This window comes from Oculina patagonica, chromosome 13 (assembly GCF_052425735.1).
Source record: "Oculina patagonica isolate OP01 chromosome 13, crgOcupat, whole genome shotgun sequence".
In the NCBI taxonomy this organism is placed as follows: Eukaryota; Metazoa; Cnidaria; class Anthozoa; order Scleractinia; family Oculinidae; genus Oculina; species Oculina patagonica.
Window position 1 is genome coordinate 24,820,408 of NC_135770.1, and position 27,042 is coordinate 24,847,449.

The 27,042-nt window shown below is 37.1% G+C and overlaps 2 protein-coding genes and 1 long non-coding RNA gene across 15 annotated transcripts; 2 read left to right on the forward strand and 1 right to left on the reverse strand.

Annotated features, from left to right (window-relative positions):
• Positions 1–7,855, forward strand: LOC144635720 (uncharacterized). Its single transcript, XM_078494802.1, has one exon. The coding sequence runs from the start codon at positions 1–3 to the stop codon at positions 4,501–4,503; it is 4,503 nt and encodes a 1,500-aa protein (XP_078350928.1). The 3' UTR covers positions 4,504–7,855.
• LOC144635723 (uncharacterized) lies at positions 7,856–15,309 on the forward strand. 10 transcript variants are annotated; one of them, XR_013567397.1, is made up of 13 exons: positions 7,856–8,163; positions 8,729–8,831; positions 9,276–9,361; positions 9,650–9,701; positions 10,596–10,680; positions 10,890–10,984; positions 11,063–11,096; positions 11,202–11,278; positions 11,394–11,473; positions 11,683–11,778; positions 11,857–11,890; positions 12,994–13,099; positions 13,265–15,309. It is a non-coding gene; the product is annotated as an uncharacterized LOC144635723 (long non-coding RNA). The 10 variants fall into 10 exon arrangements; XR_013567400.1 differs by having other exon boundaries at positions 11,394–11,439; XR_013567404.1 differs by having other exon boundaries at positions 7,856–8,831.
• A 4,474-nt stretch (positions 15,310–19,783) lies between these two features.
• On the reverse strand, positions 19,784–25,839 carry LOC144635293 (uncharacterized). 4 transcript variants are annotated; one of them, XM_078494400.1, is made up of 13 exons: positions 24,868–25,839; positions 23,948–23,980; positions 23,821–23,853; positions 23,696–23,728; positions 23,571–23,603; positions 23,440–23,472; positions 23,279–23,341; positions 22,379–22,411; positions 22,252–22,284; positions 22,125–22,157; positions 22,005–22,037; positions 21,887–21,919; positions 19,784–20,988 (listed from the first exon to the last, which is right to left on the reverse strand). In XM_078494400.1, exons 1-13 carry the CDS (start codon positions 24,923–24,925, stop codon positions 20,870–20,872), a joined length of 570 nt encoding a protein of 189 aa, XP_078350526.1. In that variant the 5' UTR covers positions 24,926–25,839; the 3' UTR covers positions 19,784–20,869. The 4 variants fall into 4 exon arrangements, with proteins under 4 accessions (XP_078350526.1, XP_078350527.1, XP_078350528.1 ...); XM_078494401.1 differs by lacking the exon at positions 23,440–23,472; XM_078494402.1 differs by lacking the exon at positions 22,252–22,284.
• Positions 25,840–27,042: the final 1,203 nt, after the last annotated feature.

Sequence of the window (27,042 nt, forward strand, 5' to 3'; positions counted from 1 at the left end):
ATGTGCTCTCGCTGCAGAAATGACAAGAAGGACCCGGATTGCAAAGTTTGGTCAGATAAAAACGAAATGGACCCAATGTCTGTTCCAGAGGAACTGTCTGATATGACAGATGCCGAGCAGATGCTGATTTCAAGACTAGCTCCAACTGTGCATGTACACATGTTAAAACATGGTGGTATTGCTTCAAGAGGACACTGCATTGCATTCCCTCAAGCAGTGCAAGAACCAGCAACTATTCTGCCACGTCTACCAGAAGAAGTGGATATCGTACGTGTCAGAAGGCAAGGAAAAGATGATACGCATAAGGAGTTTAGGGTTAGAAGACGACGTGTCGAGGGTGCACTCCGCTGGCTGAAGGTCAATAATCCTGCCTATGGCGATATCGAGATTAGTGACACTCGTCTGCAAAATTTACCGGCTGATGGTGAATTGCCGAACTTGAGAACAGTTGAGTTTTCAGAAACAGCAGATCACATGGATGACCAAGGCCCGGCTCCAGAACAGCTGGATGCAGGTGAAACAGATAGTGGTGATGATACGACAGTCTCTGGAGTTATTCTCCCTGAGCCTGGAGTGAATGTTCAAGCATGTGTTGAAGCAGCCATAAATGAAGTTGTGTCTGAACCTCCTGAAGCTGAAGTAGTGGAGAGGCAACAAGGCACTGAACGACCAGTGATTTCTTGGCCTTCAGTTAGTACAACTCCAGCATCGGAGTTTACCACTCCTTACTTTTTCACAATGGCCTTTCCTTGCTTATTCCCATATGGAAAGGGTGATTTTCACATCAATCGTCAAATAACATGTCCTTCACTCCATGACTGGGCAGAGCACTTGCTGTGGTATAAAGATGGAAGGTTTGCCCGACACAAGGTATGGAAGTTTGTTGTTCACAACATGATTATGAGGAAGCGTGCCCTTGAACAGAGCAGGTACATTGTTGATCAGCAGCTAGGAGACCCGCAATTAACAGTTGCAGACCTGCAAGAGCGACTAGCAAGTGGTGATACCACATTCATTAACAAACTGCTGTATTTTGGGGCAAATCTGCGTGGTACAGCACAGTATTGGCATCAAAGACGGAGAGAGCTTCGAGCCTTGGTTGAGTTCATGGTTAATGAGAAGAAAGGATTGCCTTCATTTTTTATGACTGGTAGTTGTGCTGAGTTTTACTTTCCCCCACTTAGAAGACTATTGGAGCAGTACATTTTGCAGACCACAGGAAAAGAAGTTAACCTTGGTGAGGATAGCAGTGCCCGCTACAAGGCTGTGCAAGAGAACACCCATGTGGTGGTGAATTACTTTGACCTGCGTACCCTGTCGTACCATAATAAGGTCCTCAAGCCTGTATTTGGTGTCCATGACTATTGGTATCGTTATGAATTTGCCAAGTCCCGAGGTCAAATCCACTGGCACCAACTCAGCTGGAGAGAGGACAGACAGCCACACCAGCTGTTGCACGATGCTCGTGAAGGCGATTGTGATGAGGACGAGTGTGCTGCCATACTTAACCAATGGGCTGACGAAAACCTGGCCATGACAGCATTACACCCAGGTGGTAGTGATGAGGAAGGAAAGCCGCGGAGGGATCTCTGGCCTCCGCCTGAAGGTTCAGCTGACCCAATTTCAGATGAGAGAGATCCCCTGGTAAAGATGCTAATGGATATAGGTTCAGCCCAAGATGCGATCCTTGAGGATCATTTGCTTTTGGTAAACCGAGTTGGGTTGCACAGTTGTTCCGATTACTGTTTGAGAACACCCCGTCATCCTGGGCAAGGACTGCAGGCAAATGAACGTGTTTGCCGCATGGAATTTGGAAGTGAGTTTCACCCAGGAAAGAAACTCCGCAACGCACCAGAAATTGTTAACGATCACAATGGAGCACCTCGCCTTGAGATGCCACGTGACCATCAACGTGTAGTTCAGCATTCCCGTTATCAATTGCAGTCATGGAGAGCAAATGGTGACATAAGCTTGATTCTGTCGAATTCTTCCCCAGATAATCCCAGCACAGATGATATCATAGCTATAATTGACTATGTTTGTGGTTATGCCTGCAAGGACAGTGAACCTACCGGTGCAACTGCTGATCTATTTGAAGACATGGTAAATGCTGTGGATTCAAGTGATGCAGGCCAGGTGTCTGGAAAATCAATTTGTGCCAAGATGCTTATAAAGACCGTCGGAAGAAGAGATATTAGTGGACCCGAGGCATCATTTGAGCTCAGTGGACTAGCACTTTGGCGGTGCAGCCGTAGGTTTTCCTATTTGTCAATGACAGGGTCAAGGCGTCTTGAACGTGATGGTGAGACTGCCACGCGCAGTACCCCTTTGGACAAGTACCTTGCACGATCTAATGAAGAGCATTGCTCCTGGTACCAGTTTGCATCCCGAGATGGCAACGTTCCGGTGGTCAGTGGGGGCTCTACACATGCTTCATGGCCATTGAATGAGGACTACTGTAGAACGATGCTTCTGTTGCACTGGCCAAACTGGTTTGAAATCCAAGAAGTAAAGGGAGATGCTGAATCTTGGGTTGATCGGTTTAAGGACTTTGTTGTTACTGATGAGTGCCCACTGTTTGTGAAGGCCCAAGTCTCTAAGGCACAGCGTTATGCTGAGCATCCGCAAGAGCCGGTATTTGAAGATGAGGTGGATGATAATGCTGATGAAGCAGCAGAACAACCAGACTGGGTTGATGTGTATGCTGGCCAAAACCAGAGATATGAGGGAGTTGAGAAGGACTTTGATTATGATGATGGTGGAGAGCAGTACGACTGGAGCAGTATTGCCATTAATCTTCCTGAGGGCAAAGACCCTAGAAAGTGGCTGGAAGAGACCATCAAAGAAGACGAGGAACAGGAAACAGAAGTTGTGGACCTTGAATTACCAGATGTATCTCCTCTATCCTTAAATGACAATCAGAGAGCTATAGTCAGTCTGATTTTGCATACTCTCTACAACCTGATTGAGAACCCGCAAGAACACCATCCCTTGCGACTTGTCGTCGCCGGTACTGCAGGTACAGGGAAGTCATATGTCATCAAGTGCCTGCAGAAGCTAGTAAGGCAAGTGTTTGGAAGCAACGATGCCATACAGGTCATTACTCCTACTGGAAATTCTGCCTATCTTGTTCAAGGCACGACTGCACATAGCTTTTTGAGAATCCCAACAGGGGCAAGGTCTTCTAATGAGCTGACTGTGCCTTCAGGTTCCGTGCTGCAGCAAATCCAGGATAGGTGCAAAAATCTTAAAGTTCTGGTCGGCGATGAGCGATCGATGTTTGGTCGCACCACAATGGGCTGGATGGAACAGCATACACGCTATGCAATCAATAGAGGGGCCAATTCAGAGGAGCTGTGGGGAGGCATCCCTGTAGTAGTGCTGATGGGAGACGATGTGCAGCTACCTCCTGTGTGTGACACTCCCGTCTACATTGAACATAATCGCAGTGCACCATCTAACCATGGTCGACTGGTGTGGACAAGTTTTGACAGCGCTGTAGAGCTAACTCAGATTGTCCGTCAAACTGAATCTGAACAGCAGCTAAGAGATGTGTTGATGTCCATGCGAACCTACTCTACGACACACGAGCAAGTCCGTTGGCTGCAGCAGTTTCAGTGGCACAATCTGCGTATGAGCCATGGTCCTGAACTTCTACATAGGATGGATGAGCAAGGGCTGTATGTTTTTCCAACGCATCGTTTGGAATGGGAACGCAATAAAGCCAAGCTGCTTCAGTTGAACAGAGAGCCAAACCATCCAGTTGCAAAGATCAAGTCAGTTGACAATGGCAGGCATGCTCAGAAGGCTGACAGCAATAAGGCAGGAGGTTTGCTACCTCTGCTCTATCTTTGCCGTGACAGTAAGGTCATGCTTACGGTAAACCTGAAGGCTGCATGGGGTTTGTACAATGGAGCTGTTGGCACAGTAGTAGACATTGTCTACAAAGATGGTTGCAGGCCTACTGATGATCCTCCACCATTACCCGATGTTGTGTTTGTACGTTTTGCAGGTTATAAGGGTCCGGCTTACATTGACGAAGATCCCACACTTGTGCCAATTGTACCTGTAAACCGCTCTACGGATTGTGCATGTAGGTGCAAGCGTTCTCAGGTTCCATTAAGGCTGTCATGGGGAACTACTATCCACAAGTGCCAGGGTTTGACTGTAGGCAGTGGGGAGGCCTTCAGGTATGTTGTCATTCACCCTGGAAAGCATGACTTTGAAGCTAAGAATCCAGGAGCTCTCTTTGTGGCACTGTCAAGAGCGAAATCTGCAGGTGGAGAAGGCGTGGATCCTGATTTTGCCTTTCACGAAGATGTCCTGCTGAATGATGACAGGTTGAAGCCTGTTAACACTCCCACTACCCGTGCTAGAGCAGTGGAAATGGCAAGACTGCATGCCTTAGCCAGTGAATGCCAGCAGCGAGAGGGCTTAGCACCAGCATATGAAGAGGATACCTTTCTCAGGCTGGTGGAGTGGGCACAGTCTCAAAGTCATTGAGGTATTTCTGATCTACATCACTGCATGTTGAGCAGAGACTCTAAAGGTATGGTGATGTTATTCATCTGTGTGCTTATTATATACTATTCCACAGTGAGCTACAGTTGTAGTGTACAGCTGTAGTTGTGGTCCTGTGAATGTCATGTGGTAAGGTGATCTAAGGCTCATGGCCATAGCAACATATGAGAGTTGGCTATAAATTTGGAGTCCTTGATTTTTGAGTACAGTAAAAACTTGCAAGTAAAACAAAACATTAGGTTAAAATTTGGAAATGGGTTCTTATTTTCTAAAATAGCCTGAGATTAAAACTGTTTACTTTCAAGAAAATAAGGTTACTGCAGTTAACATTTTACATGTACATCCTCTTTGGAAACACTCAGGAGTCTCATGACTCCAGTTGCAATGAAAGTGCCAATGTTGAATTTCTTAAACTGACTCAATCACATAGTTATGAAAATAAGGCAACAACAGTTCACATTATTTTTTCTTCACAAATTCAGAAAATGAAGAACCTGTCATGAACTGCAAAAGTCACAATTTCTGCTATTTACTTCCAATTTCGTAAGAACATGTTTCGGCTAACTTGGGAAAATGCAGGTTTTTACTCACATGTTTTTACTGTATGTCAAATGTACTTGATATGTGGCGAAAGCTATGTCATGTGGACACATGCATTGAGCAGGGAGGCTGCTTTGAAGGTGTGAGCTCTGTTGTACGAGGGTTATGAGGGCCAAATCCAAGTGTAACAATTATTTTTTTAAATGAAATATTAAGCAGCTGAAATTATGGCAGCTACCAGTCAATTATAAACTGAAATTATAACTGTGCCACACAGCATTTTAGGCCATAATTTTCATATCTTATAAGAAAAATAGTCTTGTGTAACATGTTTGTTGTTTCAACTTTTTTTGCAATGAAACTACAAATGTCTTGTTAATGTTTTTTTTTTAATTAATTAAGAGCAATGTACATGTAAAAGGCATAGAAAATTGGCTGACAACAGTAATTAAACATTCATTGTCATAAATCAATGTTAAAAATGAAATGAAAATAATGTGGATAACATCAAATTTAAATTTTGTCATTTATCTATCTTTCTGAATGGAAATTGTTAATGAAAATCATCACTGACAGCTGCAAAAACTAAAATAAATTTGGTGTTTAAAAGCATACACATTCTTATTTACTCATGGGCAAAAAACAACTCAATTCACATAGCCTTCAACACCCTCGTACACTGACGAGCAGATAAGTGTGAGATGTATATGCTAGTCAGCTACCTTTGGAAATGGCGCAGCATATGGCAGCTACCTTAGTCATTTGTAAACAGATGTGGGTGCTGATATGCAGCCCTTGTGATTCAACCAGAGCAGATGGCAGCTAGCAAAGAGATGGCTCTGAAATGCTGGGTAATCCATCACCGTGACCATGAAATTCACAAAATACGTAAAGAAATCATTATTTTCTTTTCTAATCGCATGGTCGCAATACTATTTCTACAAGAACCAAAAATCTAATTTAAACACATTTTTAATGTTTACAGTACTTTGCATACTTTGTTTACTGTCCAAGTGTTTGTTGATTGTTTATGTCATGCATGTGGGAACTTAAACGTTAAAATGAAAATGGGGGTAGATGGGTGCCCACTAGTAGCAACAGCACCTTGTTAATACCCAATAAATTCTTATAATATCACTATTTTTTTTTAATAACAATTGCTCGCAAAATTCATGTTTCCGACAATCGTTTTTTTATTAAACACTGACAATATATAAATTCTAAAGATAGAAAGCTACTACTTAATTAAAAACAACTCATAAAAAATCATGTATTGGAATTATGCGCGGTAGGGATGTACAATGCAATACTGGGGAATGACTGTAAAGAGTTATTACTACAGGGAGTGTTATGTATTTTGTGAATTTTTTTGGAGTGATGTTGAGAGAATTTACCAGACAGCATGAGCCATTGGTACTGTTTGCCAGTTCTGTCATTTTAATTTGACATTGAGCGATGGCGATAGATACACTTGCAACTGAGGCCAGCTCTGTATTACACCGAGCAAATGGCTTCACCCGTGGCCGATGCCAGTTCCCCTGTGTGAGATTACAGGGTGGTGTAAATGGGGTTTACTGTAATCAAAGCCAGATATCTGATTAAATGTATGACAAGCTATAATTCACTAAAAGGCTTTGAAGGGAACTTGACTTTTTATTCTTTACTTTTTTTACGGTCACAATTTTAAAGGGCTTCAAGGATAAACAATATTTTTTATCTAGTTAAAAAATTCAGTATAATTGAAAATTTCACTGTGCCGAACTTAGCTAGTTCAAGTCAGTAAATTTACAGTCTGTTCCCTGTGATCCTTGCGTATGCTTTACTGACAAATTATAGACATACCCCATTTACACCTGTAATGGAGCGATGGCAGCCACCAGTACATTGCTATGCAGATGCCCGCTCTGGTTTGAGCAAGTGTTGAACAAGAATGATGATTCTGAAATGTTGGATATCCATAAAATTCAGAAAAAAGGTGATAATAATATGTTATGCACTAGTGGTAGAGTTTGCTTCACTTTTGTTTTATTATATTAATATTGCAAAATGACAACCTTTTATAAATAAATTTGTTATTCAACAAATGCACGTGCTGGTAATAAAGATGGTCAACATTTTACTATATTTTACAATACATCTTTTAAAATTTGTCCAAAGTAGCACAAAGCGCTGCCTTAAAAAAGTTTTCTTTGCTGCAAAATGTCTCCCATTAACCAATATTATTGTTGAATAAGGACACAATAATTCTGCTCCATCATCAGAAATATCATGTCATTTTTAATTAGTCAAATTGGCCTTCAGCTTTGTCAGCAAATTATTACTGTAAATATTACAGCTATAAAATAATTAATTTTAGTATAAAGGAACATTTTTATTTTGTCAAAGTTTACCAAACTACACACTCACTTTTTGTCATTTGATAAGGCCTCTGGCCTAGATGAATGTTTGATGCCTGTGGTAGTTTTCTGAATTTTATGGATGACACACATTCAGTAGTGGCTGAGAAGGGGCCCCAGGCCCCCACATTATTTTAAGGCCAAACCGAGGCCTGAAGGGCTGAGAAAAAAAATTGTTTTCAAGAGCGGGCCCTCATTTACCTTTAAGTCTGGATCTGCAACTGAGACAAGAGAGTAAGTGCCAGCCACAGGGAGCCAACTAGCTCATTTGAATGAGTCATATTGAGGAAAAAATGAAACAACCTACCTTACTTAAAGAGTAATTGAGTAAAATATGTAAGAAACAGTACTAGTGGCCCTCTTATAAATAATTTTGAAAAATGAACAAGCTTAAACAATCATTGTAAGTTAAAGTTTCTTAAAGTACAATGAAAACTTAAATGTTAATTTATTTTGATAAAATAAACAAAGCAATGTGGATAATGGAAGCCAAATAAGAAGATAGTGATCAAGTGAATACTTTAACTGTCTATAAAATGTTAAAATTTACTTCAAAACTCTCATTGAAATCATTTCACTAAGTCTACTTCCCAATTAAGTTACAAGTTATAGTACCCAGAATTCAAATTTTGGGTTTAATTCTACAACTATATCAACCACAAAATGGAGCATAGGAGAGATGTTTGGAGCCATAATAATTTTGAAGGTAAGATTTGTTTTATTTTAGAAAGGCTAAAAATAGATTTTGTATAATGTAAGCATAAAGGAAACAACAGTTCAAAGAGTCTAGTTAAACATTATTGGAGAAGTGTTTGGATGTTTAATCTATTAAAAAATTAAAAAAAAAAACATTTAGAATGGCAAGGGTGTGCAAAGTGATCAGAAAAATTAACATATACATCCACATCTAGTCAGTGTCTTAACAGAAGAGGAGAATGTGGCCAAAGTTTCGTTTTTACAATGTGAGTAGAGCCGAATTTACTGAGTTGTCTTGCAAATTGCAATGTTTCACAAATTTCCCAATTATTTTCATGAGGTCTGGCGATGGTAACTTCTGACAGACGACTAATGTTCCAAAAAGTAGCGACAGCACTTAAAATGAAGTTCTGGTACGCAATAATCCTTGCGAAATTAGAACAAGTGAAAAGGCCTCAGTAGAATGACAACACCTGACATTTAAATCAGTTTTCTGGCGGTGTTCTGACATGAGTAATGGCAACAATACATTTAATTTAAATATTTGACATTGTAATTTTCATTTTGTATTATAGAAATATTGGTTCTTGTTATCTGCAAGAGAAAAAAATTGATATGCCGGTATTATACAGTAAAAGGTTTTCAGCTGACAGGACAATGGCTGAAGAAAAGTAAAAAGTAAGTACAGACAATTCAATAACAATGTGTCTTAAAGATTGTACTGTATCATTATATTATACCATAGAAAAAATACAGCATTCTGAATACTGGAAAGCTGTTGTATATTTAACGGTATTCAACTGAACCTTCCCATCTTGTGCTGGCATCTTATTCTCAACGAAATTTTGTAAGCGTATTTTCTGTGGCATGGTATAAAAGTATACAACACTTTCTCATGGTACATGTATATTACTATGGACACTCACCTAAAGTGAAACCCAGAAAATACAAGTGACCGGTGGGATATTCCATACCATCCGTACTAAGGGCAACTAGATTTTGAACATCTCCATACCCATCATGTGTAGGGTCACTGGATTATTTTTTTTTCCGGGGGGGGGGGGGGAGGGAGGATCAGTTCAGAGATTCCTAAAGGAAATGTCATGTTTTACATTATTTCAGCCCTAACACAACTGTGGAGTATGCAGATAAAAGTCACGAATGCAAAGACATGTACCAATGATTTTGATTGGCACCGCTAAACACAGGTACAATAGATTAAAAATAGTACTTGCGATAATATATATACACTGTATATACATTTTTTTGCTCTCATTTAACTTTTTTCCAGTTATGATTAACACCAGTTATAGTCATAGTCAGAAAGACAGATAAATAAGGCAGACAGCTGCAAGACATTAATTATTATTTTTCAATAATTTTGTCAAAACAAGTAATGGCCAATAAATGGTAGCTCACCATGTCTGTAATATTTATGAACTTTACCCCATAAAAAAGTTTAAGACTGACTAACTATTAATTATAATGTTATACAGGTGAAGATTTTGATTGATGATTGATCATGAATGGATCCGGAAGCAGGCCTAGGTAGTGTTATTGTTTCTTATTGGTTCGATAGGGTACAGTCAATACCATAAAGTTCCCTGTTTAAGCCACACCGGAAATAAGCCGGACCCCTATTTTGAAGCTCCGTTTTCGAAAACAAACACTTAAGTTTGAACTTCAAGTGAAAAAAGAAGGAAATAATCAAACAAATAAGGACAAACAAGCACGGTTTCAAAACTAGATACGGCAGTTGTTGCAATGTTTAATATGAATATTTAACTCTGATAAAAGCAAAAATTCATTTGTCGTACCTCCTTTTTAGTTTTAGTACACAATATCTTTGACTTGGATGGTCTCTTGATATCATTTTTAAAGATTAACAGTTCTAAACAAGATATATACGAAACTGTACAAATCAATCCGCGAATGATGACTGCTTAGTAGCCAAGCTTAAAATAGAGAGAGGAGTCTGGGCTTTAGAAAACAGCTCATCCTCGTACCCAGGGTCTTCGTTCCCACCAGCGGTCAGGAAACGTTTCTTCAAGCCTGCGCAGAAGGGACGAAGACTCGAGGTAGGAGAATGTCTTGCTCTCAGAAAAAACAACGTTTTCAAGGGGTTTGGAAACTGTTACCCGCAACAGTATAAAAAATCCATGCAGAATAGGAGATTGGCGTGATGGTGAATACAAATGCGAAGCGGTCGGCCATCGGCCCTTTGAGTACTTGCGATAATCTTGGTATTTTCTCGCACGCGGCGAAAGGATATGCATTGAAGCGACCGGCCACAGGGCCACTTATTTGCATGTCATTGAATAAGAATAGCCTCTATTGTGTTATGCCTCGTTCCGTAAAGAGTGCCGACACGGTGGACCGAAGTGGCCCTGCATTCTGTAGTTGCTCCTATTTAGTGACCAGTTTTGTTTTTGATTACTGCAGGCATGAATACATATGTGGCAGTACACAAATACTCAGTGGTGATTACTGCAGATATGAAGGCATATGACAGTGGACATACTCAATGGTGAGTGTGTGAATTATTTGAGGCAGGCGGGGTCCTAAAGAAAATGTGTAGTGATGCATTCTCAATTAAAATTAAGGGACAAATTTAATCATTATAATTATGTCTTTTTCATAGCCATAGCTCTTTAAAACACTTTTCAAGATGCTATTGAAACTTCCTCTGTTACGTTATAGAACAATAATTTGATCTCCATTTGTTGACTTTTTCAGGGCTAAGACAATTGTGGATTGTATGCAGATCAGAGAAATTTCTTTATGATTACTGCAGAGCGTTATGGAAATATTGACCGTGGAAACAATATATGGTGAGTGTTTGAATGATGCAATATCTTTATAACTTCTTTTCCAGTTATTAAGTGACCAACTTTTTTTTATTACTGCAGGCATGAATACACATGGCAGTGGACATACTAAATGGTGATTGTTTGAATGATGACAGGGGGCATCTTAAAGAAACTGTTTAATGATACATTCTCAATTAAACTTAAGGGAGAAATTTAATCATTATAATGTCTTTTTCAGGTCTAACACAATCGTATGAAGATCAGTCACAAAATAATGCACAGACGTTTCCTGATCCTTCTTTTTGATTGCTTCAGGTATGAATGCATATAGCAGTGGACAAACACTCAATGGTGAATGTTTTTGGATCAGATATTTTTATAACTTCTTGTCCAGTGATTAACTGTTAATTTTCTTTTTGATTTTTTGTAGGTGTCAATACATATGGCAGTACAGAAATACTCAGATTACTGACTAGGTATGAAGGCATATGACAGTGGACATACTCAATGGTGAGTGTGTGAATTATTTGAGGCAGGCAGGGTCCTAATGAAAATGTGTAGTGATGCATTCTCAATTAAACTTAAGGGACAAATTTAATCATTATTATTATGTCTTTTTCATAGCCATAGCTCTTTAAAACACTTTTCAAGATGCTATTGAATCTTCCTCAGTTACGTTATAGAACAATAATTTGATCTACACTTGTTAACTTTTTCAGGGCTAACAAAATTGTGGATTGTATGCAGATCAGAGCAATTTCTTTACTTATTACTGCAGAGCGTTTTGGAAATAATGACCGTGGAGACAATATATGGTGAGTGTTTGAATGATGCAATATCTTTATAACTTCTTTTTCAGTTATTAAGTGACCAACTTTTTTTTATTACTGCAGGCATGAATACATATGGCAGTGGACATACTAAATGGTGATTGTTTGAATGATGACAGGGGGCATCTTAAAGAAACTGTTTAATGATACATTCTCAATTAAACTTAAGGGAGAAACTTAAGGGAAGAAAAGGGGCTTCACTATGACAGGAAACTTTGCCTCTACATTGACCCAATGACAATTAATTGGCAGTTGGAACTGTCAGTACAATTTTAATGGTTTTGATAATCAAAGCACAACGTAAATTGAGCAGGGGCTCTGATTGCTTAATAATTATTTAGAAACTACAGTAAGGGACCTTGAAGTTCTGGCATAAAAGAAATGTTTACTTATTGAGTTACAAATCCACTTCAAGGTTTGCCTTGCACATGATTGCTTATTTCGTTCTTACAGTAGCAACTGTTGTGTGGCCTCCCACACAGTTGCCCTTAGGGGTCGTCCTGTTTTACTCCTCCTCACGAACACCTGCTTAACCGAGGCCAACATTCCTTTCCCCAGTTAATTCCCCTGGACGATTCTCAAGCTTGAATGTTGTGTTAAAAGGCTAGCTTTGTATTATTGACATCAAATGTTTTGATTGTTCTGCGATTTTAGGGTTGCAATATATTTGCTTTGAGAAAACGCCTTTAAAAAGATAAATGAAGTACGTACCAAATATATGTTCTCAAATGGCAAAATCCCAACATAGCCAACAAATTGGTGAAACTGTCAGGCAGCAAAGGACAAGGTCGATTAGCAAGTGATTAAACAAAGCCAGCAAATTGGAAAATTTTTTTCATCAGAATGAATTTAAGTGAAACATTCTGCACACAGTGCTAACAGCTCTGACCAATTATTTTGGTCTTTTTTGAAAGAGCATCTTGCGGTAAGGTCAACATTCCTGATTTTGGTAAATCTTATTGGCTTAGCAGAGGAAAGGCATATCAGTTAAGCAGGTGTTCGTGGTGAGGAGTGAAACACGATCGCCCATAAGAACAACATTTACTGTGTGGGAGGCTATACCAACCACTCCTGTAATGCACGCTGTGCCATTTAGTATTATTTTTTAAATGTTAGCTACAGTTCAAGCCACTTTCCACTTGATTATAAAAACTGATGAACAATGTAATACAACTAATACAATATGTTTATTGATCATAGGAATAAGGATCAAGGATTTTCAAGAAAGCACTAAATACAAGCATGTCTTGTCAACCTAGTTAACAAGTGTATTTTATCATATATAAAATTCTGGATTACAACAATGGTGAGTTTTAATGATTTATTAATGCAAATGATAGTTATTATTAACATATAATTCTACTTTCCCCAATACTGAAACTGTTTATATGTTTAGCAAGTGTTAAATAAATATGATATTCTTGGCTTTTGAAATGATGATTAAAATTGTTTGCTTTTCTTTTATTTACAGACATTGATAAAATGTTCTACCAAGTTAAAAACTAAACTTTTGAAGGCGACTTAAGTAGTAATTACAGACAAAGTTGGATGTCTACTCACTTTTAGTTTTAGAACCTCTTTAACTAAGGACATTTGTTTATTGTTTTAATTTATATTATTCAGTGAAATATAAATTATTCCCTCAATTAAGATGCTAATGTGATGCCATTTGGCAGAAACGACTAAGTGTCACTAAGTACAATGCCTGTGCTAAGCTTCATACTGGTTTGCTTGTGGTATGCTTTATCTCTGGTTTGCTTTTGATCAGCATTTATTTGTTGCTCAGGGCAATATATTGTCACCATCCCGTCATTCTGCCAGATAGTACTCCAAAATAACTGCTTAATTTTAGTGTTTCAAAAGAATTATTCGGGTAAAGTTAGTAACAGTTACTGTAGATTGCAAATATTGCAGCCATTAGTATTAATAAGACGCAGCAGCAAGTATAATTAACCAACTCGAAAGATAGTTACCCAAACCCTAAATTCTTTTTTGTTGGCACGTTTTGAAAAATGAAATCCAAAGGCCTGACTTTTTTTGTCAGCACATTTGAAGTGAAATCTAAATCATAACTGGATGTTGCAATGGTATGGATCTATGAAACAATAACTTTAATTCTAGGCAATTAATTTGACTATTAATGACTATATGAAAGAGTGGAATATAAAAGGATACATTAGTTATTAAGATCTTGACAAAAAATACATAAATTAAAAAAGAAAAAAACACAATACTCATGTATCGACTAATAAAGGAACAAACCATCATGGAAATTTACAATCAGGTTATCCATGTCCACCTCCAATTAGGTACACCTAACTTTCATCGAAATATAATTTTACAGTAATAAGGATTAATTTCCACATGTAAGTCTCATTAATAGCAGTTTAATAATGAGGTAAAAGAATACTCCTGGATTAGAGACTGGAGACAACAGACAAGGAAGAAGCAGAACACATAAACAGTTGTTGTACAACTCAACGCTGACTTTGATTGCACTTATTCCACTTGACAACAGCTTGCAATTCATCTCATTTTAAGGCATCATCTCAAATTACAGACCGCAGCCGAAACTTTGTGCTTGCACCACACTATTCTTAAATGATCAAGATGTCTGCTAGCCTGATTTGGTTGTCAGTATCTGGCCACAGTAATGATATAGTCTTGATACAGTGAGGACAAGAAATGGAAAGCTACTTAATGGAATTCCAACTACATCTATTACTGCAAACAGTAATAAAAATGTCTCTGACTATTGCTCAAGGTACAAGGAGCAATAAATCACCTTCATTTATGTGATGTTTTTGAAACAAAGAATTTACTAAAGCTTGACGTTTGGATGAGCGGTTATCTCAAAGAAAGCTATCTTTTATGATGACTGTATGCTACATGTCTTAACAAGATGTTCAGGGAAGCCTGTACTGTGAAGTACTGCAACATATGATATTGACAATCACGTACAATGCATGAACACATTTTGGCAAAGGACTAGATTATTTGGATGAAACTTTTCTAGATCCTGGAAATTTAGGATGGTTCTTGCTCTACTCAAAGACAATTTAATACGGAGCGATTCTTCATCTACATAATGCCATTTTAAAGAAACAAATCTCTGATGAACAATTAAGTAGCCAAAGCTTATGATGCCATTTAATTAGAAATGGTAACGATCTTAGTTGGACATGTACCCAACAGATGTTATATTATATAACATTTTTGTTAAGGCTAAAGACAATAGACAAAAAAGAAAACAGAAAGAAATAGTTGATACCTGGAGATACACATACAGAAACATTACTAACATAATTTAATATAATTTGATTACATCTTTTAGTCAACATACAGTCATGTATAACATGTCTGTTAAAAAAAATAACATGATTAACTTGGGCACACTTAAAACCTATTTTTGTAGAGGTGGACATACGTCAAAGTTTACTATTAAGGTTCATCATAGTCTCTCTATGTGTATTCCTTGTAACATCCATGACATTGCAACAAACCATACATGCTAAATTAGTATATAGCCATACCCACTCAAGCTGGGTCATTTTTTTTTTTCTAAGAATGTATGTCAAACTTTACTATTAAGGTTCATCATAGTCTCTCTATGTGTATTCTTTGCAACATCCATGACATTGCAACAAACCATACTCAGGCATACCCACTCAAACTGGGTCAATTTTTTTTTCTAAGAATGTACGTCCTTTAAAAGAAAAGAAAAATGAATGATAGTTTATTATAACAACCAGGGCCCGGTTGCTCAAAGCACAATTAAGGTAATTCAGGATTAGCGTGAGATTTGATTTAAATTCTATATCATTTTGTTGAGGTTTTCTGTTAATATTTTCTGTCCCCTAGTTTTGACGTGGACCAATCTCAAACTTTACAAATCATTAGTTTTTGAAAACCCGTTGAAAAAAAAAAAAGGAAACCTTAATCATTTTTAAATCCTGGGTTATTGCTAATTGCCTTTCGAACAACTCAGCCCAGGAAATAAAAATACTGAGGGAGCTTTAACATGGCTTTGGTATGTATAATAATGGTACGTATACCTACCTTTAGTCTTTCATTATTAGATAAATTATGGCTAGGACAGTTTTTCATTAAGTGTCATAACACAAAACCAAAGTAATTACTCTTGTCAACCGCAAAGGGATATAAAATCCAGTGAGCCAAAAAAACTCCAAGAAAATAAGTGTATGTCTTAAGCACGGAGCACAGAAAAATGTGTATGAGCAAGTCACAATTGGTTTAGGTTTTACGTTCTGATTGGCTAAAAAAAGTGATGTAAGTTGTTTAAACAAAACACCAAGTATATAGGTAGAAGTAATTCAAAAGCAAAAAAAAAAATGATTTTGACACTTAGTAAAAACTGCTCTATCAGAACCTGATCCAAATAATTGTTAGTCAGGGGAATATTATATTGTCACCATCTCATCATTCGGTCAGAAATTCTGCCAAAATAACTGTTTAATTCAGTGTTTCAAACAAATTCTTTGGGTAAACTTAGTAACAGTTACTTTCATCACTGCCTAGGAACCAGGCCAATTTAACATACAGCTGTAGAAATAAATTATTTATTTACAGTAGAAACCTGGTAATTGAACTCTGAAGGAAAACGAAAAACAGTTCGTGTTAGCGGGGTTTCGAGTTATCAGGGTTGATTGAATAAGACTAAAAGGGGGTTCAAATCCAAGGGAAATCGAGGTTAGCTTGAGTTAAGGGGGTTGTTCGAGTTATCCAAGTTTGAGTTACCGGGTTTCTACTGTATATACAATAATGCACAATAGCAGGTTGTAAAGTCCATTTTTGTGGTTTTAATTTGTCATCGAAGGTTTGAAAGGCTATGTATCATAAATTATTATAGACAATTTGACTTTGCATTGTTAAGTAAATTTTGTTTACTGGTAAGAAAGAACTCTCTCTGGCATAACTTTAGTACTTAGATGATTAAAATAAATTCTGATATTAAATGAATTCAGAGTTTACTTTGTTTGCCTGACTTTGAGTAATGGTTAACTTTTTATCTTTAATTCATGGCCCATTTCTAAACTTCATGTACAGAAGTGGATCCAGAGCTTTGGCTAAGTGCGGTGATATGGCTTGTCATGCCTCCAGGCCCTAGAATAAGGAAGGGGCCTGCTTTTCAACAAAATTTTACTTGTGGCCATTTGGGCCTCTATTTAGTCAAACAATAAGGTGGGACCCCTCCTCCCCTAGACTCGCCATTATTTACAGTGAGAACTTGAAAAGCATGAACACTCATTATACTTTGAAGACAGAAGTAGAGGAAATACGTAGTTGACAAATTATTCACAAAAAATAACCTGCTGGCTCCAGCTCTTTCCATTTTTCTTTATTTCTTGCAATTTGAGCTATCATTGGATGTTCTGCAGAAATTTACATATGCCAATTGCACGATGTTTGCCGACGAGTACTGAGACATTGAGACTAAAAAATTGAGTCAGAATTTCAAAATTTGTCGCTTTATTTTAATTTTGAAAATTTAGAGAATGAAACTCTAAATAAACGAGTAAAAAAAAAAAAGCAGAAGAGGAACTTGTAAAAGTGTTAAAGACCAAGTCAACACAATTTGCAGTACGTACCTTACAAGCATGGCTTCAACAGATCCAGATTTTTGGCTGAATTTGGGTACGGTAAATACCTAATCGTACCTTTTTGGTACACTTTGGCAGCAAATCAGGCTCGTTTGGTCTTGCTATGGGTATTTTGGCTCGACTGCATCTCGCCAAAATACGAGCCATGGCTCGACCAAACTCGCCTGATATGCTACCGAAGCGTACCAAAAAGGTACGATTAGGTATAAAAATTGTATAGTTTTCAACTTTCTTGAATAAGCACCCCCACCCCCACTTTTTATGAGGTGTTAAAAGTAAATAAATGCTCGGGTGAAAAATGTAATGATGACGGTATAGATCGTAAAAGGTCACCTCAAGGTATCTTAAATTCACAAACATTTGGTACAAATAATTATGATGCCTTAGCAGTACATAGTGCCTCTTAACCTCTTTGAGGAGCCCAAATGGGGAACCAAACCCAGCATTAGTCAATTAGGCCACCCGCCCGCAGATATAAGCTACAGTCAACTTTTGACATTGCGAACACGCTCTTGGCGTCATTTTGTTTACATTATAGCGAGTCATTTCCAGTCAAACATTTCACAACAACAACTCGATATATCATATTTTACTAAAATGTGCAATAATTTGTACCTTATTCATTGCAAAAGCAATTGCAAAAGTATGCATGCGAAATATTTCTTGGGGAGGAGGGAAGTTGTCAATCTCAATATATTTCTCTGGTTTTTTTGGGGGGGAGGGGGGGGGTTTGGTACCCTGTAACCCTTACCCTTATAAACAGGAAATCTAAAAAGGTTGTCTGGTAAAGTACATGCGACAAGACAGAATGGTTCTGCAGTGGGTTAATTCAAGTGGTGACGTCAAATTATTTCACTAGAAGATAGATCTCAAAAATTATCAAGGAGATCTCTGAAAAGATTAGAGTGATATTTTTGAAACTTGGCATCAACAGTGACCTTCCTATAAGATGGCTCATACTATGATGTAACCATGGCAACACTTTGGTTCCAGTCTCTGTCATAAACCAAATACATCTCCATTTTTTGCACCCTTAAATGTAGGACAGAGCGTCGAGGTTGGAACACACATGATGCCCATATTACCCTTACTCTTCTCATTAGCTTGTTGCATGGGAGTGGATTATCTTTGGTTAAGCAAAAACTCAACATGTGAGTATTAATTGAAATAGGTACAGTCAAATCCCGATAACTCAAACCTTCAAGGGAAATCGAAAAAGGTTCGAGATATCGGGAGTTCGAGTTATCGAGGGTAAAATTAGTAAGAAAATGACCTAAAGGGGAATCGAAAAAGGTTCGAGTTATCGGGAGTTCGAGTTACTGAGGGTTCGAGATATCGGGATTCAACTGTATTTGCAACAAAACTGTTGCCATGGCAATGGCAGGACAGGTGTCACATTGAGTCTTGGGTTTTAAATTAATGATGCCAAGTTTAAAGAACATGCTTATGTATTCTTCAAGAGTTTCATCTTTTTTTGTGGAACAATTGTTGCAGCAAAATCACATGGTGTAAATCGCCTTAATATGATATATTTTTATGACACTGGGAAAAATGCAGATAGAAAAGTTTATTGCATGTAGACCCAAACATATCTCATAGGATAAAATATTGGTTCAATTTATTATATGTCAAACTATTAAATATTTAGGTGTCATTTTAAATATGACAACATGAAATGACAAAAACTGTACATTATAACATTTTCAAGTTTTAATTTTGTAAAAAAAAAAAAACAATATTATAGCACAACTAAAGTAAAGCGCGCGTTCCTGATTGGTTAATTTAGCGTCTACTATTTGCCCATGGGTGCACGCTGACGTATGCTTCAACCTGAGCGCGCGCGCTGATTTGTTGCGACATGGCACAAGAAAGTGCCACTACTTCATAAGTTTTTACTTGTTTTCTTGATTTTCCTGTGAATTTGAAAAGCTAAACATAAGAAAAACCATTTCTCCACAATGCTGAAAGACATTGAGGTATAATGCAAGTTTGAAATAATTCAAAACTTTGTATTGTTTGTTTTTTTCTTTTAGGTTTTCGTCAGCGTTTACGCGAGCACTACACCCAATTGTTCAAATAAGCGCGCGCACTTTTACCTCAAAGAAACTAATAAATCACCTTAAAGTTGTGCTATAAAACAAATGGTAAACTTCACAGCGTGCACTATTGAGTTACAGATGCACTTGGGAGGTTTGCTAAGCACTCAAGAAGCTAGAGTCGCCCTCGGCTATCGCCTCGGGCGACTCTTACGCTTCTTTCGTGCTTAGCAACCTCCCGCGTGCATCTGTAACTCAATAGTGCACACTGTGACGTTTACCATTTGTTAAATAGTACGCTTTTCTACTATGTGAAGAACAAATCCCAGAAACTAAAAAGAAAAGACACCTGAATGGTCCAATTTATTGTTCAAAGTTACAAATTTCAATGATTTAAATGTCAAAAGTCAGAAGAATTAATTATTATGACTTATGATAAAAAAATATCAAGCAAATGAGGGGGACATGGGGTTTTGTGGTTAATAAAACTGTAGCTTCTGGTGTTGCAGTGATCTCAAAAGATTTTAAAAGTACAGAAATGTTCTGTGAAACAAAATCATTAAAGATGTACCATAACAGAACAGATTGTTTAACTCTAAAATCTCTTTATCTGTACATTTTGTATAAAAGTGCACAAAGGCTGCTATCCAATTGCAAGCAATTGATATGTCAAATTATTTTAAGTTTGTTACATAATGCAGTTTTGTGTTTTTAGCTATTTTTTTTTGCAATGATTGATGTTCAGGTCAAGGTCCCACCATTTCCCAGAGGGGGTACTCAAGCTTGTTGATGATAGGAATTTTTTTGGGTTTGAAATTTTCGATTCTGACATTTTTTGGGTTGCAGAATTGGGTGAGTAATTTTTTGGGTGAAAAAGGTTTTTTTGGAGGGGGTACATTTGGTTCAGGGATTTTTTAGGGGTAATGAGTTTTGCCTCCATTCGATCATCCCTGTCATTTACAAGCCTGAGTACCCCCCGGGCACCATGTCCCCCTTAGGTTGCAATGTTTGCAGGCCAAATACAAGGATTTCATAAAATTGTTAATTTTTTTCTCTGACTGTAAACTTACAATTTGTTTAATTATTAAAGTGCTTATTAAACTCAGTGCTTATTGAACTCATATGAAAGGCCTTTCAAAATGAAGAAAGATGAAGTTTCCCTTTTTCTGATTTCTTTTCTGGTTCCAGAGATTAATTAACGATTTTGTATTATGGAAATTAGGTGACTGATGACGTCATAAGTTTGACAAATACTAAATACTAAAGCAACATAACTTTAACTTGGCACAAGAAAGATATCAGGAAAATGAAAACACCATTTTCTTCACTTTGAAAGGCCTTTCATATGAGTTCAACTTGATTTCATTTCATAAGCAAAAAAACCAGCGACTGTCAACTTAAAATTTTTTCTTTAATTTTTTAAAGAAAAAATTTTAAGTTGACAGTGGCTGGTTTCTCCTTTTGATGATGCTGTCGTCTCCGTTTTGAGGGGCACTGCCTCATCATGTGCCCCTCTCCACCACAAGAGAAGCATTTCACTAAAAACAAAAATAACAAAAATTTAAGCAACATATTTAACCATACTGTAACATAATTTATTTCCACCATTTGCCTCTATGGATCGATCCCCTGCTCAATTGCAATTACTAATGTGAAAGGTATGTTTTTGTCAACACTGGTCTGGTACATTAATTTTTGACAACACTTCATGACAAGTTGAACTCCGAAGTACTATGGCTATAGTATTAATAATCAGTGGGACTAGCAGGAGGCCACAAAAGGCAATTGCCGATTTTCAAATATTAACAAATATTCCCGGAAGTGGAGTTGAATAGCAGTGGATCATATTAATATTTTACTGAGTCATGCATGAAGCTGCATGCAAGGTTAATTATATCCACCACGTTCACCAACACTGCAGTGAACAATTGTATTAGTATATACAACACAAGTTGAATAACTAGCAGACCAAAACATCACTTTTGGTAAACAAAGCGACACAAAGGCAGTTTGTTTCTCTTTACCTGCTGTTAGGTGAACAGTATTAAATAAAGCTTATTACCTCTGAATTAACTGATCAGTGCATGCATATATTAGGAATATTCACTTGTGTGGTATTATACTAAAAAGGTTTTTGATGTGACTAGTCAAATATATATGGCCATTATTAGAAATACTTTAAGGTGGTTGATCTATTCAATGGAACTGAATTGTGCAAAAAGCTCATCTGTACGTAGTATCCAGAGGTTTGGCTTTTAAAAAATAAAGGCCAGAAACTCAAATGAGCAACAAATTAGTAGTTAAGAATGACCTCTTAAAAGATGTCCTTGACAGCTGTCTACATTCATTTTTCTTTTATTTCACAGAATTGTATAAATTTCTGAATAATCAAAATAATAGATCTCTCTTATTTTTTATCTAGTGGAAAAGACTTACACTTTTGTTGTGCATTTGCTTTGCGTTTCCTTTCTGTTCAAAGTAATGAAAATGAAAATGGTCAGTTAAAGACTGGAAAACATTAGTTATAAAGATATTGCATCATTTAAACACTCACCATTATTTCCACGGCCATTATTTCCATAATGCTCTGCAGAAATTATAAAGAAAAAAAATTATTGCGGTCACTTAAAGACTGGAAAACAGTTATAAAGATATTACATCATTAAACACTCACCATTGTTTCCACGGCCATTATTTCCATAATGCTCTGCAGTAATCATAAAGAAATAAATATTATTGCGGTTACTTGAAAACTGGAAAACATTAGTTATAAAGATATATTGCATCATTAAAACACTCACCATTGTTTCCACGGCCATTATTTCCATAATGCTCTGCAGTAATCATAAAGAAATAAATCTTATTGCGGTTACTTGAAAACTGGAAAACATTAGTTATAAAGATATATTGCATCATTCAAACACTCACCATCGTTTCCACGGTCATTATTTCCATGACGCTCTGCAGAAATAATAAAGAAATATTACCGTATTTTCTCAATTAAACGCCCCCGGCGTTTATTTCAAACTTGGCTTGGTGTACCCGGCCTTTATTTGAGGCCGGCGTTTATTAACGGACTGCAATTTTCTATCAATTATTCAGATTGACTTTTTGTTACCGATCTCCGTGACCAAAGGGCTGTTTGTCAAGGCGGAATGATTTCCCCCTTCATTCTGCCCCGAAAAACTGTCCCTGCATGTGTATCCAAAGGTTATTTATTAACCAAAAATACATTATTATGGAACATGTTTATGTTGCAATCAAGATTTGTGACAGAGAGATCATCAAGGGTATATGAACGTAAACTATAAAGGAGCATGCAAGTAGAGGTTATCGGCACAGAGTTTTAAGTTCACACACAGCAATGCCACCAACTTCTTTTTTTGTTTTTAAACGACCTCCCCCAACTTATAAACAAACGCAGGAGGGATCCTCGATATTTCAACGACTGTGAGCACTAACACAAGTTAGAAAGGAAATGCGTCAGTCGTGAAGACAGTAACACGTAGCTAGGTTTTATTTTGTTGTTAACAGCCTGACTTTTCCTTTGAGCGTTTATTGAAATTTCCAAAGCAGCATACCCTACTAGAATATCATAGCAGTGCCATTCAAAAGAATAGATTCGTTAGCTTGACCTCAAATAAACGCCAGAACCTCGAACAAACGCCCCCGGCGTTTAATTTAAACAGTTAGCAATTTTGACCCGGTGTTTATATGAGCTAGGCCGGCGTTTAATCGGGGTCCGGCGTTTAATACGGTATATTGTTGCGGTCACTTAAAAACTGGAAAACATTAGTTATAAAGATTTTGCATCATTCAAACACTCACCATTGTTTCCACGGTCATTGTTTCCACGGTCATTGTTTCCACGATCATTGTTTCCATAACGATCTGCAGTAATCATAAAGAAATAAATATTATTGCGGTCACTTAAAAACTGGAAAACATTACCGGTAGTTATAAAGATATTGCATCATTTAAACACTCACCATTGTTTCCACGATCATTGTTTCCATAACGATCTGCAGTAATCATAAAGAAAGAAATATTATTGCGGTCACTTAAAAACTGGAAAACATTACCGGTAGTTATAAAGATATTGCATCATTTAAACACTCACCATTGTTTCCACGCCCATAATTTCCATAATGCTCTGCAGAAATTATAAAGAAAAAAAAATTATTGCGGTCACTTAAAGACTGGAAAACATTAGTTATAAAGATATTACATCATTCAAACACTCACCATTGTTTCCACGGCCATTATTTCCATAACGATCTGCAGTAATCATAAAAAAATAAATATTATTGCGGTTACTTAAAAACTGGAAAACATTAGTTATAAAGATATTGCATCATTCAAACACTCACCATTGTTTCCACGGCCATTATTTCCATAATGCTCTGCAGTAATCATAAAGAAATAAATATTATTGCGGTCACTTAAAGACTGGAAAACATTAGTTATAAAGATATATTGCGTCATTCAAACACTCACCATTGTTTCCACGGTCATTGTTTCCATAACGATCTGCAGTAATCATAAAGAAATGGTGGTCACTTAAAAACTGGAAAACATCCAGGGGGTGTCCTTTTCAAAGCTGTTATTAGGGATTAGGGCCATTGTTTTTGTTTCGGAGGAGAGGATCAAAACTCCTGAAAAAGGTTGTTTGCAAATGCAAAACTTATTGTTTGTGCACATGAAAAGGAGTTTAAAAATGTTTAATGACAAAAGATAGTTATAAGCCACTTATATGATTATGACACATCATCAACAGGATTTTTTTATGCCCAGAATGCTGGAATTTGCATTTTCAATCTTCCAGATTTCAAACTCTCTGCATTCTCTGGGAGAGTCCCACCTCGGAAAAGGGGCCTTGACACATGGGGCCTTTGTTATCAGACATGACTTTTAATTAATAAAAATATTTTAGTAGTATGGTATCAACGTTTTTGCAGTTTTCAGGTATCCCAGGGCAAAAATATCGGGTATATTGGTATCCCACTACCCCCCTTGGCTGGACCTGACCATTGTTACCATGCTGCCCACAATTTCCATTATCATCTGCAGGAATCATAAAGAAATTGCGGTCACTTAAAAACTGGAAAAAAAAGTTAAAGAGAAAAGTAGGGGGGGGGAGTCATGACCCCATTTCACGCACAAATGTTAACCAAATTCATGTGCCACAAAAAGTTGAAAGCGCAGAATTATATTCTAAAATCAGGTAATAAATTCAAGCTACCTTCATATGTCATGTCATCTGTTTTTTTTTTTTTTGCCCTATTGTCTTATATCACGATCAATTTTATGCCCTATTGTCCCACACCATGGTATAATTTTTACCCTTTTTACATGTCATGCATAAACCTTTTCTTACTATGTTACAACAATATCCCTTTCCCCAGAAAGAAACTTACTTTGGGATTGTCTGACGGAAAGCCACCTGTCATGTGCAAGTTGCCTGTAGCTGTTCATCTTTCTTTGTTAGCAAAGATAATCAGGTTAGAAATAAATTACACGTTATATAACAAATCCCAGAATGACTTGATAGTTTGCTTTAAAGAAAGAATATAAAATGTACAGCACATGTTAAAAAACAAACGGTTAACAGTTACATGTTTCTAAAAAAAAAAACAATACAAGGTATTTAACAACTATACTAAGTTAAACTTCCCTGACAATAGACCTTTCGACGGTTTCTGATGCCATCTTGGTTGGGGGGCAAACACGGCAAATTTTACAGTAAATGTATGGAAAAATTGTGAGTTTGATACTCGAAAATTTGACGGTTGACATTCTGAAACTTTTGTAAATTACAAACTAAATATGGTAGCTATATAGAAACTGTGGAAGGGTCTATTACTCCTGTTAAGAGCTTGGAAAACGTATGGACCTGGACCTCTTTTCCTCTTTTTTTAAAATTGGCTTTACATTTAAAAATTTTCCTTTCCGACCATACAGATACTATTATACATCCTTGACATCTAATATCTTCACAAACACATTCGATAAATTTTAGCATAAAATTTTATGTACTAATTTAACCATTGATACGATTAAGCCGACAATCCCAAACCTTTTTCAATGATAAGTATCTTGACTGTACTGCGTGGAAACAGTTTTGTCAAATTTTTTGTGTTGTAATTTTTTTGCGACGTTGCGGTGTTAGTATAATTTTCTTGCTTTGTTTGTATAATTTCTTGCTTTGTTTGCATAATTTTCTTGCTTTGTTTGTGTAATTTCCTTGGCGTTTTGCTTTCTTCGTGCAACTTTTCTTGCGGTGTTTGTCTTTTTCTGCGTCCTCTCTAAAGGAGGGATCGGTGTGAAAAGAAAATTTAAATAGGCTTTTAAAATAATTGTACTAGTTTTGGCCAAATCGATTGGAGACAGTTTTTAAAAAATTAGTCGTGTTTCTTACAACGCTAAAATACAAACTAAAATTAAATAATAAAAAAAAGAAAACCGTGGTCTACTCACATCTCAAGATCCCGCAGCAACCCGTCCGGCAAGTGGCAGATACGGCAGCTCCATCGCCGATAAACGCGGGTGGCAAGGTAATTCCCGCCAAAATTGCAATTACTCAACTATAAAAAACTCGAGTTTTATTTTAGATATAAAGAAATACAACGAAAGCAAATAATTTAGATAATTCAGATAATACATAAATTTAAGTGCAAGCGAAACGTAACAAGGAATCTTTCAAAAACGGTTTACTGAATAAAAGAAAAGGATTTCTTTATGAGCTAAATCGCCGGAGTGAAAAAGATTATAAAAGCGCTCTCCTTTGAAATCAGCTTATGGTTTCTTTGCAAGAACACGCGTATGTGTGATTGTCGATGGAAAATTGAAAGAGTTTAGAAAATTTCAGATACTCACCGATTGCAGGATGAGAAAATAAAATTCGTTACATACATTTAATAAAAACTTCATCACGGAGGTTTCTTGTCTAATGATAATCAGCGCAATCGGCTAAGCGACCGAGATGCTGGCCTCCATTCCTGTGCAGTTCAACCTACAAGTCAATAAAAGTACATCAAATGTTTTCAGAATTCGCTCTACTCTCAGGCACGTACATAGTGGCAACATTTGAATGGCGAAAATCGAATTTCAATCTGGGAGTGTAAAATTTCCATCTGCTGTCGTTGATCATATACATCACGGCAGCACGAAATAGAACAACTCATCCGCTTCGAGCTTTTGACCTTGCAGTTGATGAGGATTTCGTGGAGATCGCTGACCAGTACTTTCTTTTTCGCGCCGCACGATAGCCTTCGGATTGCCTTCGCATTGCTTCGGAATAACTTCGGAATACTCCCATACTATTCGTCTCAACCAAAATGGCATCACGTGAACAGTGTTAAACCGAAGAGCCAAAAAACATTACCACGCGACCAGAACTTTTGAAACGCAGACTAAAACCAACGGTCAGTGAAGCGGGCAGAAAAAAGCGCTTGTCCACGGACGTCTAACACGAATAGTAACTGGCAATAATTAATTACGCAACTTCAGAAAAAAAATTAATCAAGGGAAAAGTTTATTATTTACAGTTTAAATTCTAGTCAAAATTAAATTAGTGGGGAGCTCCGCTTTTG

Excerpts from the sequence above, each read along its gene's own strand:
- LOC144635720 (XM_078494802.1), top strand. The coding sequence starts at position 1 with ATGTGCTCTCGCTGCAGAAATGACAAGAAGGACCCGGATTGCAAAGTT.
- LOC144635293 (XM_078494400.1), bottom strand. The coding sequence starts at position 24,925 with ATGAACAGCTACAGGCAACTTGCACATGACAGGTGGCTTTCCGTCAGA. Across the intron at positions 23,342-23,439 it reads CAATGATCGTGGAAACAATG|ATCGTTATGGAAACAATGAT; the intron begins GTGAGTGTTTAA and ends TGATTACTGCAG. Across the intron at positions 22,158-22,251 it reads TAATGGCCGTGGAAACAATG|AGCATTATGGAAATAATGGC; the intron begins GTGAGTGTTTTA and ends TGATTACTGCAG.